We start from the raw sequence: 21,311 nt of genomic DNA on the forward strand, positions 1-21,311 counted from the left end.
ATGGGCATAAAACTCATAGGTCATTATAAAATTGTGAAATAAGACACAAAACAAGAGCATTTCAAAAGGAAAAATATCTGAGGTTGCAGAATTATTATAATTGTCTATATAAATATAATTGCTACATTGCTGATTAATTATATTGCCACACCCAGTAAGACAATTTATAGTTAGAGGGATTTTTCATATAAATTTTTTCCAAAGCTTTCTGTTTCTATGCCTTTGCTTCTAATTTATAATTACTATTATAAGATTTATAGAGGATGGAGAATTTGAAAATAGCAACAATTTGTAGAAAAAGAAACATTTTGTGGAGTAATTTAAGACTGTAGTAATGAAAAAGAAAGAGATAAAACCAAAAAACGTATGAGGATGACAGGAGTGTGGTGATGAACATTCTCCTTCTGCCTTACTCTCCCCTCTTCGCTCTTTCTCTGTTTTTAAATACTTATTGAATCTTAAGATGCCATACTATTTATCTACGGCCTTCCTTTGTGCCCAGATGACAAACACCTTATCAGAAAGCAAAGAAACAAAGAAGTATTGTTTCTTCTTACTCCAAGCAAAAAAGGGATAAACAGAAAGCATCATGTCAGTTGCCAAATTGCTTATGAAATATTGAATTATTTTTGTTCATCTTAAAGCAAAGCATAATCACATTACAAAATTTTGATTGCACGTAGTTCTTAATAGTATCTTATACCTTTTGCACTTACATGACTTACATATGGAGATGTAACTAGACATTAAAAGTATTCCAGTAGTCTATGTTATAGAATTTTATCAGTATAACTGGGTCAATATTTGTCAGTTCTTTCCTTTATCCCTTTAAAAAATCTAGTTATCCAGACTAACAAGAAGCATTAAAAATAAAATTTATTTTATCCATCTATGAAGGAATTTAAAGTGCTGATTCATAATAAGAAAACATTGTTTTAGGATTTTGACTACTTTGATGATGTAAATTCTAAGTTAATATACTTTTATTATCATAGGGCCTCATAATGATCATAAATTTTAAATTACTTTTTCTAACCCATGGAATATAAGCTATTTTTCACTTGGGTGAAACACAATTGGAAAGTAAATATTTTATTAAAAAACAAAATACTTTTAAATGGATTTCAAAGCCCTTTCAAGTTATGTTTCAAAAATGTACTCTTATCTGCACATAAAATTGAGAGATGGTTATATTAGGATATTAAAAACCTGGAGAAGGTAGCTAATTTATTAAAAAATTGGATTCTGACACATTTCAATTAGTGAAAATTTTCAATTGTAGAAATTGATTTTTTAAATTCTGATTTATTATTTTGAAGCATGTTGCTTCAGTCTAAGGGTAGGCAAAGATAAATGTAAGTGTATAGTATAGTACAAGTGAAAGCAAACATAAATACTAAGTAGATTTGTGCAAGTTAATTAACAATCGAGCCATATTTGACACTAACACGAACCGTGAATTATGTCTTTTTTTGTCTGAGATTATATTTTATACTATAAATTCTGAATTATTAGGGATTTGAATCCCTTTTCTGTTATATACTCTCTGCGTGACCTTGGACAAATTTCCTTTCCTCTCTGGGCCCAACTCCAAATTTGAAAATGGCTCTTAAAATAACACCCATTTCATAGGCCTATGCCGGTTTTAATTAGATAATGTATGTAAAGCGCTCTGTAGTGTCTGGTGCATAGACGTTTCTCTGTTGACCAATTTTCAGCTCGGAATGTTCATTCCAGCCTCTTAAAATTTACGCAGTGAACAGACGAGCTCTAAGAATTAATGAAAAGAATTGGTCACAAATATTAAAACACCCTGGGCTATAAGTTATATAAATCTCAAAAATAGTCCACTGCCTTTCAATTGCTATTTATTCTTGTGTTGCCACTTCAAAGTTGTCTATGAAAATAGAGTTTAGAGTCACTTGTAGCCTGAATAGTGTAATTCAAATTTCAATACAGGACTGTTTTAGCAGAAAGAGAAAGTGAATGAATTAAGTAATGGAAAAGAGAAAATGAATACACTAAATGGTGGAAACGGGACTTTTATATATACAGCTTAAAGATACATTCACAAAAATTTTATCACAATCGTGTCCTTGAAATGGAGAAAAGTATTAAACAAACCCTAATTTCTTTGTGTCCATCAATTACTAATCGCATATTTCAGTTTTGCTTCTTGAATGTTTTGATATAGTATCTTCTATATAGAATGTGAGCAAATTATTTATTAACTGAATGAATATAAATTTTAAAGTTAATATAAACATTTTTAAAAGGCTATTTGTGGAACTACAGGTTTTGATGCATGTCACAACGTAATTTATAGTCTCAATGTGAGTAATGGCTGTTTCAACCCTAATGCTGAGCTACAAAATGGCCTTCCCTCTCGTTTTTGAAAGAGCAAATTTTTGTGAATTGATGATCACTTTAAGCCACACATCAAGTCCAAATATCACATGGGCAAATGAGAAATATTCAGTAAGACATATTCGCACAACAAGTTTTTGCTTCACAACACATAACGACGCCAAATGGTCTCCCAGCTCGGGAGTGATGAGATGTTGGAATGGAAAATGAAAGAGCTGGAGGGTGGGTCTCTGAACCACAAGGAAAAAGAAAGAAAAGCTCATCCACCTTGGAGTGCACCGCCACGGTCTTGGTGGTGGTAGCTGTGGTTGGCTGTGTCCAGGTCTTGGAAGGAGGCACTGTGGGGCATTCTCCCGCAGTCATGCTGGTAGGGTGGACAATGAATAGCACCATCGTGAGGCAGTGGGTGGAGAGGCTGGTGCAGGGGGCTCCTCCTCGGCCCTCTCAGGGATGAGTTCCTCTCGGGAACATCTGGCAGCAGCTCACTGATGAGGCGGTGCAGGATGCTGTTGTCCGGCAAGCTCCCCCTTTTCTTTTCAGCTTTAATTTGGTCACAAATGTCTTTTAGGGCAGAGTCCAGAGCCTCAAACACAGATGCTTTACATTTTGCCTTTTCAGTCTGTTTCTTAGGAGCTGCATTTTTTTTCCTCCGGAAAGGCACAGGACTGACTAGGAAAGCAAGTTTAGAGAGGCCCGGGTCCATTTCTTGCCTTCTCGGCTCCTCGGTGTTTTCGTGTCTGGCTCTTTCGTGTTTTAACATTGTGGTAAATCGAGTGTAGGAGGCCGGGCATCTGCCTTTGCAGGAGCTGATGAGGTGGCGGTGGTGGTGGTGGTGGTGATGGTGGTGGTGGTGGTGGCTGGATCCATAAAAGCTTTCAGAGGATGTGAAGGAAAAGTGATCAAAGTCACTTTCACTGCAGAAGGATGACCCCTCTACGTGAACGTAGTCACTGTGGTCAGACACAACCCCATCCTGGTCGCTGTCGGAAAACTCCACGTGGGTTCTGGGCTGCTCGTCGCTGGTGACTTCAATGTGAATGGGCACCAGGGCGTTAGACTTGCAGCCTCGTTGGCCCTGAGAGGGGCGTCCGCTTTGATTTTCTTCCTCCAGCAAATACTCAATGGAAAATCGCCTCTTGGGACATAAGCCATTTTGCGGTGGTTCTAGGGTCACGGGAGACAGCACGTCATCCCCTAAATTTGGCATGGATTTGGACTTCTGGATCAGCTTTTCGAATTCGGAGATGCGTGTGGGCACCACGTCCCGGGGCACCTCCTCCGTGGAGGACTGGCTCCAGGCGTGCAGCAGGTGCTTGTGCTGCTGCTCGCTCTCGTACTGCAGTATCCTGGACTTCACGGAGCAGATCACCTCGGAATTCATCAGATCCTTGCGGTTAATGCGGTGCATTTTCTTGTACATCTTCAGGAACCCCGGGGCGTTGTGGGCTGACCTGTGTCTGATCCTTGATCTGCCATTGCTGCGACCCTCCTGGATGTAGGGGGACCCCCACGCCATGGGGCAGCTCTCTTTGGAGTCCTCTTCACACACCAGGGAGCCCATACTTTCCGACTTGATTTTCGGGTCCGGGAAGCGATCGCAGTCATCATTTAGGAGATCGTCACAGCTCCGGGATTTGATTTTGGGAGAAACGGTTTCTTCTGTGCTGCTCCAGATTTCTGCGTTTTGCCGGGCCATTTGCCAGCCGTTCTTGAAACTAATGGCTCTTGGTGAGTCCCGAGGGACATCCAAGTGCTGTCTATAAGTGCTACAGTAATCTAACTCACTGGAGGGGTTGCCGTTGAGCCCTGAGTAACTGCAAAGGGATGGACACATTTTGCTATCATCCCCACCTTTTAATCCAGAGCAGCGTGGTAGAAGAGAGACATTTGGAGAAGTTAAAAGGTTCACAAAGAGAGGAGAGCATGTCAGTAAGCATCAGACAGCACAGCAAGGAGAAAGCAGTTAGTGTGTTTTAATCTAGATGCTGATGTTAACACATGGAGCTTCAACTCTAGAGAAAAAGATCTAATTCTAAAGCGAGCTAATACTTTTTCGGTGAATGTAGGTTTGCAGAGAGAGTTGACAAAACTGTGTATAAGAAGTAACTGATGTAAGCAAATGCACCTACTTCTACTGCATAATTCATACACCTTTCTGACAATATTGTTTGCCAAAACACAATAGTGCCGCTTCAGCTGATAGCGTCATCTGGTAGTAAAGGTTTAACAATTAGTGCCAAAAGCGTTACACACGTAATCAATTTAATAGGGCCGGAATTTGAGCCTCATTTGATTCGTAATGATACATAGGTAAAGAAGGGTTTATACGTTTACATCAAATTAATACTCTCATGACTATATCAAATAATTTTTTGTGGGTTTTGGATTTTAAAAGCTATAAGGCAAAGTATTCTCCAAAATTGCAAAATCAAAATGCTGTGAACTATTGCTGCTAACATTTTTCCAAGAAAAAAACAGCTAAAGCTCTTTAAACAAACTAATTTACCTCTTAAATTGCTCTACCTTTAACCTCTTATTAGGTACATAGTTATCATAGGAAAACTGAATATAATGTAAAACTTTCGTCAGAGGTGCATACATCATGCTTTTTTTCTGGGAAGAGTTTTTTAAAAAAATCATTTGCAATTTGATAATAGAGATCTACACTTGGCCTCAATTTTGAATAGCTATGGAAATCTTCTTTTGCTTTGCTGAGTTAACTAATAAATGAGAAGCCAAATTATATCTAACAGGACATTTTCTTCTTAGAAATAAAATCTAATGGAGGAAAATATCTCTATTCAATACTCATACTTTACAATGTTCTCTAAATTCTTTAAAAGTGGATAAGCACATTAGGTAGATATGTACTGTCTGGGAAAGGAAGTTGATATAACACTCCCTGTGATAAAACAAATATCTACATTTATCGGAACCCTTTTAACTTTTGGATAGTATCCAAGAATAATAAGTCAATGGCATTTCATGACCTACTTGTTACCTTAAGATATTCATTTGAATAAGTGAGTTGAATCTGATAAGGTATGTCTGCTCCTCAGAGGAAAGGTGTGATGGATGGGGCTCACACGCCCTAAACCATCAGCTGATATCACAGCTTTACAAGGCCTTAAAAGGGCTAGGCCTCCACCTACTCAGAGTCCAATCATCACAACCAGAATGTCTTTTGCACACAAATCAGCTACCACTTTTAACTACCATGTGGCAATGGTTTTAGTGGGTATAGTTGATAGGTGTAGCTGAATCGGTCTGGTTTTATAGAAACTTACATTAGAGCTCAATTTCTTCACACATTTCAAAATCTCTTTCTCTTCTCTTTCAATCCCAAGATATTAGAGGAGATTGTGGGGTCCCGTATTTGGTAGAGCCCTAGCTCCCTGTAGGGGCTGGTTCAATCCTCACTCTCCATCTCAGAAATATTCCTGTCCTCAAGGAACACCACCAAATGGTCTTCCAGAAACCAGAAGGAGTGACTTACTCCTTTCAACAGCGAGCTCCCTACACTTGCAGAGAGGAGACGGGCCATCCAGAAAAAAAGGCTTGGTGATTCCTCAGTGATATAATTATGGTTTGGGACCAATTAGTCCTGACTGTGAACTGCTCTGAATTGACCACTATGTTACATGGCAGGAGATGGATGCTCCACTGTTCATATGAAGGTGGCCCAAAATATACAGCAAATGGCTAAAGAAATTAATAGGTCAGATTTTTTTAAAATCTAGAATTGAATAATTTTTTGAAACCCTCCAAACCAATGTATATTTTAGGCAACAATTTCCTCTGTTGCTGCTTGTAATTTCTATCCTATAAATTTGACTAATTTGCTAGTTGTAGAAACATTAGAAAATTTTGACTATATGTCAATGTTTACAAATGACATCTTTTAGTAGCCTGATGATACATTATTTGATACTTTGAATTTGTTTAGAAAGGGATCTATTTGGGGAAAAAAAGCATTAGCAGATGCTAGTCAGAGTTCTTTAAGCAACCTAAGTGGCTCGCCAGCTTGAGTCAGTTTGGGTGGGAAGAAAGCTATTGTTCTAAAACTATATTTTATTCCAGACACTGTAGGTGGGAGCTGGCACATGCCACTATCACTGGGCCAGCTTTCACACAGCGTTCTAGGCTAAAACGTAAACTAGTAAATTGTTGTGTTTTCATTTACTATGCTCACCTTTTGCTCTCGATGGGGAAGAAGGAGAAGAGCTAGTGAAAGACTTTGTAAGGGGGGTGCTTGATCCTGGGAGGTCCACTCGGCCTGGGCTAGTCCTGCTCGCACTTTGATCTCCCAAGCCCCGTGGTGGACCCACTGCAGGCTCGCTCTTCCTCCGCTTCCTGAAGTCACTGGCCATGCTTGCAGAACTGAAAGAAGGAATCAGATCTGTTTTATTGGCACTGGATGAGGTTCAGGTGTGCACCAGAAAAACCGGTGGAACGTGCTAGTGACAATGGTGTAACTCCTAAACCTCTATCCCCAAAACAGCCTTGCTAGGAACTCATCCCTTGATGTTCAACATGATTTCTCTAGAAGGATCTTTTAAAAGATGAATAGACCTTATTATTTATTTTGAGATGGCTTCTGGCTCCATCACCCAGGCTGGAAGCGCAGTGGTGCAATCACAGCTCACTGCAGCCCCAAACTCCTCGGCTCAAGGGATACTCCCGCCTCAACCTCCTGAGTAGCTGGGACCACAGGTGGGTGCCACCTCACCTGGCTAATTTTTTAAAATTTTTTATTTATGTAGAGACAGAGTCTCACTATGTTGCCCAGGCTGGTCTCAAGCCCCTGAGCTCAAGTGATCCTTAAGCCTCAGTCTCCTGAAGTGTTGGGATTACAGGAGTGAACCACTGTGCCCGGCAGACATAATTTTTTTAGAGCAGTTTTAGGCTTACAGAAATGATGACTGGAAAGTGTAGGGAGTTTCCTTATAGTCCCTTTCCTCTTGCACAGTTTCCCTTATCATTTAAATATTCTTTTGGTGGGTACGTTGTCACAACTGATGAATCTATCTTGATGCATCGTCACCCCAAGTCCATAGTTTACATTTGAGTTCATGTTTTGTCTTAAACATTTTATGGGTTTTGAGAAATGTATAATGATGTGTGTCCATCATTAATGTGTCAATCATATAAAATAGTTTTCCTGCCATAAAAAGCTTCTGTTCTCCAGCTTTTCATCCCTCCCTTCCTCCCGCTCATCCTGGCACCCATTGATCTTTCGCGGCCTCCACAGTTTTGCCTTTTCACCATGCCCAGTTGATATCATGCAGGATGTGGCCTCTCAGACTGGCTCCCTTCACTCAGTAATACACTTTTAAGGTTCCTCCATGTGTTTTTTGTCACTTGATAGCTCATTTCTTTGTATTGCTGAGTCACATTCTATTACATGGATGCGCCACAGTTTATTTATCCATTCACCTATTGAAGGACATCTTGGTTGCTTCCAAGTGCTAGCAATTATAAATAATGCTCCTAAGAAAACCACTTGCTGGTTTTTGTGTGAACCTAAGTTTTTAAACATCTTTGAACGTCAAAATTCTCCTATAGTGTAATATGTTATGATTGAGAATTCAGTGCTATAATTTGTATCTTGTATCTTTTCTCTATAAAGCGGAGTTCTAACAACATGAATATATCCAGAAGGGCATACCAAATACAGGAAAGAACTGAAAAAAAAAAAAAAAAAAAAAAAAGACATCAAGAGAGGCAAATTTCTCTCACCTCAAGGGTTGCCTGCAGCTTGTCCTATCATCTTAGCTTTAGACGACATTATATTGAAATTCCAACATTTTCTATTTAAATAATGAATGAAGGCTGAGTATGAAGGCTCACATCTGTAATCAAGGACTTTGGGAGGCCAAGGCTGGAGGATGGCTCAAGGTCAGGAGTTTGAGACCAGCCTGGACAACCTAGTAAGACCCTGTCTCTACAGAAAATAAAAAAGTTAGCCAGTTGTGCCACGTGCCTGTAGTCCCAGCTACTCAGGAGGCTGAGGTGGGAGGATAGCTTGAGCCCAGGAGCTCGAGGCTGCAGTGAGCCATGATTGCACCACTGTACTCCAGCTTGGGCAACAGAGCAAGACCCTGTCTCATCAGTCAGTCAATCAATCAGTACCAGTAATCTGGTCAGCAAATTAACTATTAAAGATTCCTTCCCCTCAATTGCATAAAATACTGTCAATAGTCTAGAACAGCAGGGATTTCTGTCATGTTTTGAGTTTGAGTACAGCATCATTATGCTGTACTTAAATGTTAATGAATGAAGCCACACATGGCACAGCATACTGTGCATGAAATCACTGGATTCTTAGACAAGACTTGTGTAGACAACAGGGATAACAGCAACAGCAGCAACCCCAGCTCCTGTGGAGCCCAGCAGAATGCTATGTGCTTTCTTTATGTTTTTGTCTTATTTAGCCCACACAGCAAACCGATGAGGTATACGCTGTTATCTCAGTTTTACAAATGGTAAATCGAATACATGTGCCTGGGATGTATGGAAGCAAGCGGAGAGGCAGACCTCAGAACTGGTCCGTCCTCTTCTGAAGAGGATGATGCATCTCCTAGACCTGTTTTTGCTGTGACTGTCCTGTCACGTGAGGGTCTGTGTGTCTTTACGGCAATCTTTAGATTAGATTAAAACTCTAAAATTCAAATATTTTAGGTGTATAGATAGAGGCACAAGATAAAAAGGAGGGGTTCCAGAGTTCCTTTCTCAGGGATGTTATTGTAGTTGGATGGCACTCAGGAACCCAATTTATGATTGACCCAATTCACAAAGAAATCTACATAGAAGGGTAAATTAATGCTACTACATACATATTTGTTATTGATGTTACAATATGGCTGGGAGTTTGTATTATTCAATATTACTATTGAACTAAGTCTGAATATGTCTGAATTTTGTGATTTTTGTTTTTTTTTTAGACTGAGTCTTGCTGTGTTGCCAGGCTGGAGTGCAGTGGTGTGATCTTGACTCACTGCAACCTCCACCCTCCCAGGCTCAAGCGATTCTTCTGCCTCAGCCTCCTGAATAGCTGGGACTAGAGGCGCGTGCCACCATGTCTAGCGAATTTTTGTAGTTTTAGCAGTGATGGGGTTTCACCATGTTGGCCAGGATGGTCTCAATCTCTTGACCTTGTGATCTGCCCGTCTCGGCCTCCCAAGTGCTGGGATTACAGGCATGAGCCACCGTGCCTGGCCATGAATTTTGTAATATTTTTTAAAAAGTGTGATATTTAAAGCTAACAGAACTTACCTCAGGCGCACTCTGAGGGAAGTTAGGCCTAGCGGTGACAAGCTATCTTGCCTCAATTTCTTTTTTTTCTCTCTCCTTGCCAACTGTGTAAACTTGGTAAGTTACTAAACCTAGGTGTCACTTTCCTCAGAGATAAAGTGGGGACAATAGTATTTAACCATAGTGTTGTCTTAGGATTGAATATGTTTTGTACTTATGCCTCATTTATTGGTAGTATTAATAAAAGCATTTCTGATTTGTGTGGTCAGAGTATAATTAACAAATATGTGTATAACACTTTTTAATCTATATTTTTTCAAATATATTATTACAAGGGCCATTTAACAACATTGAAAATTAGTTACTTATAATTCCCATCTAAAGAAAAGAAAACTGGGTATAGGGGAGTAAGGGAAGAGAAGGATTTCGCAGTCTGTGAAGGAATTTATAATTAGTTCACTAATTTTTTAGAAATTCTTGAAATGATCATATAAAATGATGCCAAAACAAAATAAAACAACTTGATGAGGCATGGTACTTCAAATAAAAATGAGTGATACATGATACTCATGACTACTTCACTGAATGATTTTATTGTTGAAAAAGAAACCACTGGTATAGAATATTCTGCTATAACATAATGAGATTCTTACCTCATGGGTCTTTCCAGGCTTCTGTCTATAGAGGACTGATACAAGGAGGCCTGTTAAGATAGGATAATAGTACCATGAAAAATTTTACCGTGGCAAAATTTTGTTCACTTGTCCACATTAAGTTAGGTATCCTAAAAAAGAATATTATAAAAATTGAGGTTGAAAGTACCATTCATTATGACTATAAAAATGTCTTCCCAAAGAGATATCATGCGACCTGATTTCTGCTTGGGACCTTTCTGCTTTCCCTTCTGATATAATGCATTGCAGTTCTCTGTGTAGCTCAAATTATCCACAACCCAAGCATTGCATGGGGGGAAATTAATAATATTTTCTCAGAAACACTGAAATAAGAGCTAAAGTTATTCCACAATCTCAACTTCAGAATCTTACCTGTTGACTGTAAATAGAAATTTCCTACAGAAAGGAATGGTTTGATGTTTTAAAAAATTTGCAGTCATCATTCAATCCTTATAAAACGTCACATTTTAAAGTTTTTTTTATTGTTGTTACCAAGTATTGTCTTCAGAATGTAACACATAAACAGAACTTAAGACACCATTCATCTGTCAACACAGACATGACATTTAAATAAAACCCACAGAGTTTGACTTGAAGAAACTAAAGTACCTGGTACTTCAATCAGGTAGTTATACTTTTACAATTAGGTAAGTTCAGGGTTAGTTTAAAATAAATGAGCTAATGAATCAAAATATAACTTTTTAAAAGTGCACTTTAAAATTTTTCCTTCATTCTGAATAATACACAGAAATAGATAGTAAGCAAAAATGATAATATGAATTTTTTATTTTCCATGGCATCTACTGGGATAATTGCTAAAATATCTAAAAGGCAAGAGAGGACACTGAGCTATCAAGTGTTTGAGGTGACACGGTGGTATGATGTCCAGAAAGCACAGGGAGATGGCTGGGCGCAGTGGCTCATGCCTGTAATCCCAGCACTTTGGGAGGCCAACGTGGGTGGATCACCTGTGGTCAGGAGTTCAAGACCACCCTGACCAACATGGTGAAACCCTGTCTCTACTAAATACAAAAAATGAGCCAGGCGTGGTGACACATTCCTGTAATCCCAGCTACTCAGGAGGCTGAGGCAGGAGACTTGCTTGAATCTGGGAGGCAGAGGTTGCAGTGAGTTGAGATGGCGCCACTGCACTCCAGCCTGGGCAATGAGAGTGAAACCCCGTCTCAAAAAAACAAAAACAAAAAACAACAAAAACAAAAACAAAACAAAAGTATAAAGAAAGTATAGGGAGATGTATACCAAGTATAGATAGTTTGCCTTTGGTCATATCTGATGATCAATTCATCACAGATAAAATTTGGTTTGATGAAGAACTGGAATTCTAGTTTAAAAACACTTGTCTGTATGAAAGCTTAAAAATGTCAGCCAGAAAGGCAAGGTTTGACAAATGTTGTCTTAAGTTGCTATCATCTAGAAACATTTTATCAGAGTATTAAACTTCTACTTAGTGGAAATCAAATCTCACTTTACAAACTATTTCTATAACTCAGTTTTCTATTAATTGGTAAATTAGCACCAATTAATCAATTAAAACATTAGTATATAATTTTGCAATTCTGTATGTATATCAGTCTTACAAGGTCCCTTTTGCATAACTTATGCTTCTATTAACTAATATTTAAATTTAATTCCATCTTACTAAATGAAAATGGAATCTTGTCTAGAAACAAAAGCATCTCTGCATGAGAATATTCCCATCCTCCTTTCAGACAGAAAAAGTGGATTCTAATATTTTTAGTTCCTAGAAAATATTTAGATTCCTAGGTTCTCAACAAATATAAAATCAGGAGAAAAGTTTGGTTTGCTAGTCTGATATGTTTACATGGTTATTTTCATTTGCTGAGCTCTGAATCAGACACTGAGAAGGTAGAAAAATAGATACTAAATATGAAAGCAAACAAGTAAAAAAATAAAATCAGATAGTTATATTACAATTAAGAAATATTAATTCTACTTGTTTGCAGAAGAGCAACACTGAAGAGCCTGGGAGCACTGGCGTCTGTGCAGATCACAGCTTTCACGGGACACCCTCACACACAGCTGATCACCAAAAAGTGTCAAGTTCACAACACTCTTAGAACAACCCTACAGTGATCAGAAAATTTGAGTTGTCAACTTATAATGAGCCTAAACAATATTGGTATGTGAAATAAAACATAGTGTAAGAACTGATTGTGTTTTAGGGTTAGGCTAAGAAACCACTATTTCTGCTTGTACTGGTTTCTACATTCAAAATAAACTAAAACCAGTTTTGTGGTTTCATGTACACTCAGAGAAAGTTCAGTATTAAATTATAAGAGTAAAAAATCTAGATTGATGACTGAGAGAAAAACTTGTACAATAATTGTAAGAAGGGTGCTCATCCCAAAATGAAAATTATCTCCAGAAAAGAGGTTACAAATTTTACCAATTATGATCTACTATTTACATATTACCATTATTTTAACACACTCAGAAGGTCAATTTAGTGAAGTACAGATACTGAATCACTCTTTCTGTTAAGTAACTATGAGATTAAATTTTGCTTAAATATCCGTAACTGTTCTTCATTAATGCCAGTTTTCCAGTTATGGATTAAAACTATGTTATTCATGGTATATACCAGACAGTTGATAAATGGTAGCTAAGGTAATGTCTAATCAATTACATTTTTTTTTACCAGAAATGTTTAATAACAAAAGGTTATTAAAGACAAAATCCAGAACCTTAACAGAATATATTTTCTTACATTCTGAAAAACTATAATGTGAAATTAATAACATAGTTAACATATGCTATTAGAATCATACAGCACCCCCTCTCAATCCCAGAGATAACTGGCAAATAGATCAACTACTGGCAAAGTGCTTTTTATGTGTTGTTTTTTTTTTGCTACTACCATCACATAATAGAATGCATAGAATTAAGTTTCTACTATTTTTATGCCCAAGAATTATTGTCTAATATTAATTATCAGAACTCTTTTCACAGGAATTCAATAGTTAACAAGAAATAACATTAAGTAAGTAATTTGTTTTTACAAGATTTATCCTCTAAATATATATCTTGGAAGTGCTGAAAAGCATGATATAAAGGAAATAACACTGAAATGAAGGTTAAGAGGGATATATTTTTTTTTCTGCCACTATCTTACCATGTGATTTTGGACTTATTTCTTAAAATTATTGCACTCTACTTTTTTCTTTAACTGAAAAATGAGTGAGTTGGACACGATGCACTCTAAATTCCATTTCAGTTATCTATGAACCAACTACCTTAAAAACACCCTAGAAATATCTGAGAAAAATATCCGACCACATTGAATTTCAAAATAAATTCTTGGGTTGTTCATATGTTGAAATAAGACTCTTTCTGCAGATATTAAGGTAACATAACATACAGAAGATAACCCCTTGTGTTATTTGATTTTCTTCAGATTACATGCCTGCCTGCCTGGCTATAAAATGTAAGCCTTTAGAAATAACTGAATTCAATAACCCAGAATGTTCCTGATTACTCTATTTTACCTTTTATTTAATATATAAATATTTTGACCACTTCTCAGTTTTAACACACACTCTGATGTTTACCACAGGGTAAATAATTTGAAATTGCAAGTTGAGATGCTAGAAATTTGCATATTTCCTTGATACTCTATACCTGCAATTCCAGTGGTCACCACTATGTGTCAGTAGTACCTCCTACAACATAAATGTTCTACTAGTTGTGTTTCCCAGTTGCACATATTTAAGACTTTTAATGACAATAAGATATTTATTGTGTTATAGTATTCACTTAAGACCACAGAGCAACTACCGTGCAAAAAACAGTTTATTTACTTCGTTCCCATGCTAGTTGCTTCTGAGAGTTCCTTGCAAGGAGGCTTTTATATAGCTGATGGCTTGCAAAACTGCCATTTCTGATTGTGTCTTCCAATGAGTCATTTATCTACTTTCTAAAGTAATTTTCTGCTTTTCTTTGCAGAGAGCAGGGTAACAAGCTTTTGACTCTGAATCATTTCTACCTGTGTCATACTCTCTTTCAAATAAAACTCTGCTTCAAATAAAAATATACATTGGCTGCCATAAATTTTTCACCTAGTTGATTATTATAGGCTCTTAAGTAGAGATTGCAAATGCATTTCATTTTATATGCCAGTGATAATTTGTTATAGTGGCTGCCCGGATTACAGTGTTGAAAAGGAGTAGTCAGGTCTGTCATGGGTATGAAACTGGGAAGTTGTGATACACAATTTCTAGGTATTTGCCAGCCCTATTCTTGACTGATAATACAATCTGTAAGTTGTATTTAGGAAAATGAAAGAATAAAAATAAATTTTAGAAATATGTGGGACATAGGCATCTGATTATCCACACTCCAAGCATTATAATAGAATGGTTCTAAGAAGCCTTCTAGTAGTATTTTACTCTGTCTAATAAAAAGAGGTGGTTAATATATGCACTAAGACTAACACTTTTGATTTTTTATTTTCACACCGCTGAATACCAGAACTACATAGAATAGTATAACTAGCAGTTGTGGTTGGAATGATTCTTCACGCAGAGTCCAGAGATAATCAACAACTCTGGTATAACTAATGCCCAGGCAATGATACTGGATGCAACATAATGATGCAAAGATAGATTTTTTTTCAAAAATAGCTTAGACATTACAGAGAATTGTAAAACACAGATGTGCAGAATCACAGTCACAGCCTCTAAGGGAGATATCTGAAAAAGAGAGAATAACGTGTTTTTACCTCATTGAAAACACCTGAAGAATGATCTTGAACATAGTCCAGAGGCTTTTTAGGAGGCTGGGTGTAGATGCACCACAGAAGCAGAAGTGTAGGGATGGAATGGAGGAGAGTCAATGGCAGCAAGGAATGAACATGTGGAAAAGGTGACAACAGTTAGAAATTGAGTGTTGACAGCACCAGCTACACAAACAGAATGACATGAATGGAGCAAAATGGGGGCAGCTGGGAGGAAGTGTGCAAAGTCTGCAAATATTCTCAAGCACTGGGAAAATTCGCTAGTGTTCAATTAGTAATTTATAAATTCATTTTGTCAAATTTAATTAGCACTCCTAGTCTCTGGCCACAGAGGAATGCAAGGTATATTAAAGAAACATTAAAGGAGCAAGTGGATAGCATGCTGGTGAGTTTCCATGTGTGGCTGAAAATGATTATGGAAAATGCTGATAACCTAGGCTCAGTACAGAATAGTCCCTATAAGCTTTCTTTTTCAATTTTTTAATTTAATTTTATTTTTTTGAGGCAGGGTTTCACTCTGTCACCCAGGCTGGAGTGTAGTGGCACCGTCTCAGCTCACTGCAATCTCTGCCACCAGGGTTCAAGTGATTCTCCCACCTCAGCCTCCTGAGTAGCTGGGATTACAGGCGTATGCCACATGCCCAGCTAATTTTTGTATTTTTAGTAGAGAAGGGGTTTCACCATGTTGGCCAGGCTGGTCTGGAACTCCTGACCTCAAGTGATCTGTCTGCCTCAGCCTCCCAAAGTGCTGGGATTACAGGTGTGAGCCACCACACCTGGCCGTCCCTATAAACTTTCTAACCAAGAGCAACAATACATATAAAATAAAGCTAGAGAATGTTTTTCCTTGAAATAAAATACATTTACATTCACACTAAGATACAAATAAGAAAAAATGAAAGAAAACATTCCTCCTATGAGATAATAACCCTAGGAAAAATTCTTTGGTTTATATTCATCTACAGTCACTTTTGATTCAGTTCAATAAGCTACCTTGAGTCCACCCAAGTCTCCTTTGCAGTTTAATGGACGAAAGAGACCACCATCACCAATCAGTAAACCATATATGGTCAATGTACAAGTATATAAATCAGCATATGGTATAGAAATGGTTATATCCTGATTTCTAAAAAAACTATCAGTGTAATTGGTATGTTATTTAAGAGTCTAAAATGCATAAAAACGTGTGTAACTGACACACATCAAATGCACTGCTGTTGGTGGATACAGTTCCTAATCAGGGAAGTTGTTAACTGAACCTTGAGTTGACTTTTTTTTTTTTTTTTTTTGAGATGGAGTCTCACTCTGTCGCCCAGGCTGGAGTGCAGTGGCGCGATCTCAGCTCACTGCAATCTCCGCCTCCCAGGTTCAAACGATTCTCCTGCCTCAGTCTTCCAAGTAGCTGGGACTACAGGTGCCTGCCACCATGCTCAACTAATTTTTGTATTTTTAGTAGAGACGGGGTTTCACCATGTTGGCCAGAATGGTCTCGATCTCTCGACTTCGTGATCCGCCTGCCTTGGGCTCCCAAAGTGCTGGGATTACAGGCGTGAGCCACCGTGCCCAGATTTGAGTTGACTCTTTATCCCAAAGAGGCTAAGCAATAAGGTCCAACCTCGGGGCTTCCCCTGGTGGGAGTCTGGGGATTAGAGAAGTTGTGATAGCTTTCACTAGCAGGTCTGGAAATTAAGATCCACAGGGCTTCCTGATTTTTTTCTTTCCTTATATCCCTAACGGTAAACTAGGTACAGTCATGTGTTACATAACGACGTTTCCGTCAACGGTGCACCTATATATGATGGTGGTCCTATGGGATTATAAGACTGTATTTTTACCATACCTTTTCTATGTTTAGATATGTTTAGGTGCACAAATACTTATCATTGCATTACAGTTGCCTACAGTATGGAGTGCAGTAACCTGCTGTACAGGTTTGTAGCCCAGGAGCAACAGGCCATAGCACACAGCCTAGGCGTGTAGCAGGCTCTAGCATCTGGGTTTGTGTAAGTACTCTGCGATGTTTGCACAATGGCCAGTTCACCTGATGACACATTTCTCAGAACCCGTCCACATCCTTAAGCAACACATGACTGCATTTTATAGTGGGATTACTCTGGAAGTATATTATAGTGAGAACTGCCCAGAGATTTTCATTTTTCCTTACCAGGCTCTGCATTTAACGTCTTACTCTGCCATACACCATTTTGGGCACATTACTTAACCCCTCCAGTCCCCATTTTCTTCTTATTGGCAGGACATCAGGAGGCCTCGAGGAGATAATGAAGACAGAACCCCGTACTCTCCAGGTGCCTGATGTTTGCTCAGCAAACAGGACTCAGTGTCAAGGTGCTCTTCTGCTTGAACTAGACCAAATAGACTGTAAACAAATACAAATCTTCTATAAAGCTGTAATAATTGTCTGAATATTCCAGCACAGAAACTACCTCAACATTTTGAACTTGTAATGAATTAGATATAAAGAAATCTTAATGAATGACCTACAGACCACATAGGAAATGTCTGAGCACATTGAACCATTTGGTACAGAAATGAACCTGGACTACGCCGTACCAAGTTTGTGTATACATTATGCGTTCGGCCTTTGTTCTCTGAATGACACCCACGTCTCCTGATAACGGTATTTTAGAAATCAAACAGTATACTCCTAGTTTTCTTATATTAATAGTCTAGCCTCACTTACCGGGCGTCCAAACTCCAGTTCTGAAAAGAATTTATACCAGGGCTCATTTTCTAAATCTATGTCATCTGGATTTATGCGATCGGTCTAGAGCAGGTGTGAAGGAAAAGGGAAGGAAAAGGCACACTGAGCAAAGTGAGGGAAACGCTGTGTGGCATGAACAACTCACGCGCGCATTGACACGCAAACATGCATCAACTCTCACCCCACGGACCTCAGCAGGAGAGAACGGAGGAAGTCAAGTAAAACGAGTAACATGAGGATGTGAAGGCGAGCCCCATGGCAGGGGTCCCTAGCTATTTCCTGTGCCCATCGTTTCCCATTGGCAGAAGTTGTGGACAACTCTTGCTCGAGCACTTATGCTTGAGGCATGAACCATGGACCGCTCTCTACGGCAGCGAGACTGGGTCTGGCTGGCACGCCTGATGTTTGGAATAGGCTCAACCCAGTCACCAAGTAGCTCTTCTGGGCGAGTCACTTGATCGTCCCTGCCCTCATTGGTGGCTAGCAGTCCCAGCATGGGAGCCCGCAGTCTGCAGACAATTCACTGGGGTGCAGGCAGGTGGAAAGGGTGTGGGAGGGGTGGGAAAAGAGGGGAGCTGGGGGAGGGGGACAGGGCATTGGGGGGCTCTCAGGGGCCTGTGGATGAGAAGATTCTGGGGCCTGGGTGGGTGCAAGCAGGACCCAGGGGGAATGGGAGTCGCCAGGCTCTGAGCGAGCAAGGGCTGCACTTGCACCTCTGCCGGGCGTTGAGAAAGGTAAGGAAGGAAGGAGCTCACCCGGGTGGGAGACAGAGCCGGGGCGCGCGAGCTTGGTGTGGGGGCGCCACTCCGGGGCGGAGGGGAGGGGCTACCAGTGACTTCTCCGAGTCGGGAGCTAGAAAGAGGCTTCCGGCCAGGTTCCCTTGGAACAGGTGTCGGAGCTGTTGGGAGAGGGGGCTGCAAGAAAGAGGGGTGCAGAAACTGGTTCATTAGATGGAGGCTCTGGGCGGAACCGCGAGGACGCCCTGGCAGCGCGCTGTGCCTGCGTTAGGCCGGGAGGCGAAGTGTCTCTAGGGACCCAGACGCCTCGGGAGCGACCCGGGCCGCTGCGAAGCCCTGCCCAGCCCATCCCCAAGATTCACCTCCCGGCTGCCTACTCTGAGCTGAGAAGGGGATCTGGTTTTTCACAATACCGTGGATGGCGGGGCAGGGGAGGGAGCTCGCGATAAAATCCCACCTTGGTTTCCTTGCTGTTCTAACTTACAGAAAAAGCCAAGTTTATAATTGACTTGCTTCCCTTCAGAGGTTTCTGAATGCTGTTTTTAAGATGAAAAAACTAGGAGTGTTAATATAAGCAGTTGGAGAAAATACATACAATTATTCTAGTAATAGAAAACAGATGTAGAGTGTTTACCCTACCCAGCAATGTGCTTAATATTTTCCAATAATACATGGCTGACTAGATTGATTTAGGCTGCTGATTTTATATTGAATCTAAGAGCTTAAAGTACTATATACAAGTTATTACTTCTTTGATAATTATTATATGACACTAATTAAATGTGGTACAATTGAAGAGTACAGTATCTTAAGTCAGAAAAAAAATTCTAAGAAAAATTATATGGTTCCCTAAAAGCCATTCATTCTGGCTAGGAGAGGAGCTCCCAAGACATATTCCAGGAGGACTATTAAGTGCTCACTGCTTCCGAACAATTCGGTATCATTTGCTTACAATTCTTAAGGGAACTCGGGGACTTAAATTGAGTAGCGACATCTTGGTTGTGAAAAAAATGCTATGTAACCTTCGCAGTGCTGGGAGCTTGAAATGTTCCATATTCCAACAAAAGCCATGATTTTGACATTGTTCTACTGTTTTATTGACTCGTTGCATTTACAAGTTTTGCTAATGATACACAGTCTACACTTAATAATAAATTATACTCACAGTGTTTTTAGTGATGTGACTTTGTTTCAATATTTTATAATAAAAGATTATAATAGTAATTACAGACAATGATAGAAAAATTTGAGGCATCATGACAAAATAGTGCAAAAGCCTAAGCTATCCAAAAGATGTAGTATCGTAATTATAAAGACTGTGTAGTGTCCCTGGGAAATGCTCACAATGAGATACCAAGCAGTCAAAACAGAATCTAACCACGCACTGGTACAGTAGTTACAATGGTATTACACAGATTGTCTCTGCATGAACACAGTAAAGAAAGTCACACATACACAAACGACTATAATGGTGTTCTGGTATTGCGACGGTTTGTTTTTTCTTTCTTTTAAATATTATTTTGCTTTATTGTCATAATGTTATTTTTGCAATAAATAAATTCAGAGAGAACATCCTACTATTAGACATGGGAAAATGCCTAGAAATCTTGAGATATTTTTCCTTATTTATGCCAGTATTATATTCGGTTTATACCTCAGAAGTAGTAGTGAAATTGGTAGAGACAAAATATTCTAGTAACCAATTTGCTATTTTCTGTTGAATTAAAAAATTTCATTCAATTTATATTTGATTCAATAGTTGCAATACTATTGAGATTTTAATGTCAATAAAATACTATTTTTCTCCAATTATTATTTAGATCATTATAGATGCATAATTATTTCATGAAATGGTTTTGCTGGAGCTGGTTTTTAGGGTAACTGACAATAGAGAGAATTTCCAGTAATTTCTCTTCTGTTTAGAGAGACATACTATTTCTTCTACAGGAAAACTAACCTCTGACTCTTTTAAACTTCATGGTTTCTAATGTTACACACTGAACGATATTATTAATTGATTATTAGAACTTCTGCTTTCAAGAATAGTATTTTGTTTTGCTAAGGGGAGATAGAAAGTTCACTTAGGGGAAACAAATCTGTTTAAGAAACATTATGAACAGCAGAGGGCAGCCAGTTTACTAAATGAATAAGACTTGTTAGCTATGTAGCTTCACTTTGACTCCCACCTTAAGAAAATATGTAACAAATGGATATACCAAGTCCTGATTTATAGTAATGCATCTCTATGATAGAATATGGAAAAGGAAGCAGAATATCTACCATCTTGCATCATACCTTAGAATGGCAGCTTTCCATGAATTATGCTTTTGTTGATTTAAAAAGACAATTTATAGTTACAATGGGCAATTATCTAGAATGCATGCCAATAGAAATTAGCAGAGAAAACACCCAAAACAATGATAGCTGGTAATTATTGATAACTTTGGAATGCAATGAAAGGCACATGTTTGAGCAGAGTTGTGTTAAAGGAAGTGTTAGTGGCAAAACTAGAATTTTCTCTTTGCTGTGGTTGACCTATTGAATCTTTTAATTCATGCAATAATTAAATGTCCTGTGGTGATCTGGAGGCACTGCTAAGGAACGCAGAAGCCTCACAACAGTCAGTGACACACATACAGATGGTCAGTCAACAGATGGATGTACACACAAATCACTAATCTCAGTAATTTAACACTTTCCATGGGGAACATGGACATTCCTTTGAGTACAGCACTAATATTAACACTCAGAAACTCATTTAGGAAGTATGATTATGGTTTACT

General features: G+C 38.8%; 1 protein-coding gene across 5 annotated transcripts in view; it reads right to left on the reverse strand.

Annotated features, from left to right (window-relative positions):
• SORBS2 (sorbin and SH3 domain containing 2) overlaps window positions 1-21,311 on the reverse strand; it is a 377,296-nt gene that overhangs the window by 35,504 nt on the left and 320,481 nt on the right. For 3 of the 5 annotated variants that reach the window (XM_030816403.1, XM_004088576.3, XM_030816405.1), the window contains 3 exons: window positions 10,275-10,324; window positions 6,560-6,747; window positions 2,635-4,218 (listed from right to left, as the gene is read on the reverse strand). In XM_030816403.1, the coding sequence (XP_030672263.1) occupies window positions 2,635-4,218; window positions 6,560-6,747; window positions 10,275-10,324 (1,822 nt within the window). Of the gene's footprint in view, window positions 1-2,634; window positions 4,219-6,559; window positions 6,748-10,274; window positions 10,325-15,054; window positions 15,112-17,770; window positions 17,855-18,546; window positions 18,706-21,311 lie in introns of all 5 variants that reach the window. The other 2 variants (XM_030816402.1, XM_030816404.1) reach the window with 2 other exon arrangements.

The sequence above is a fragment of the Nomascus leucogenys genome, chromosome 7b, assembly GCF_006542625.1.
Source record: "Nomascus leucogenys isolate Asia chromosome 7b, Asia_NLE_v1, whole genome shotgun sequence".
NCBI lineage: Eukaryota > Metazoa > Chordata > Mammalia > Primates > Hylobatidae > Nomascus > Nomascus leucogenys.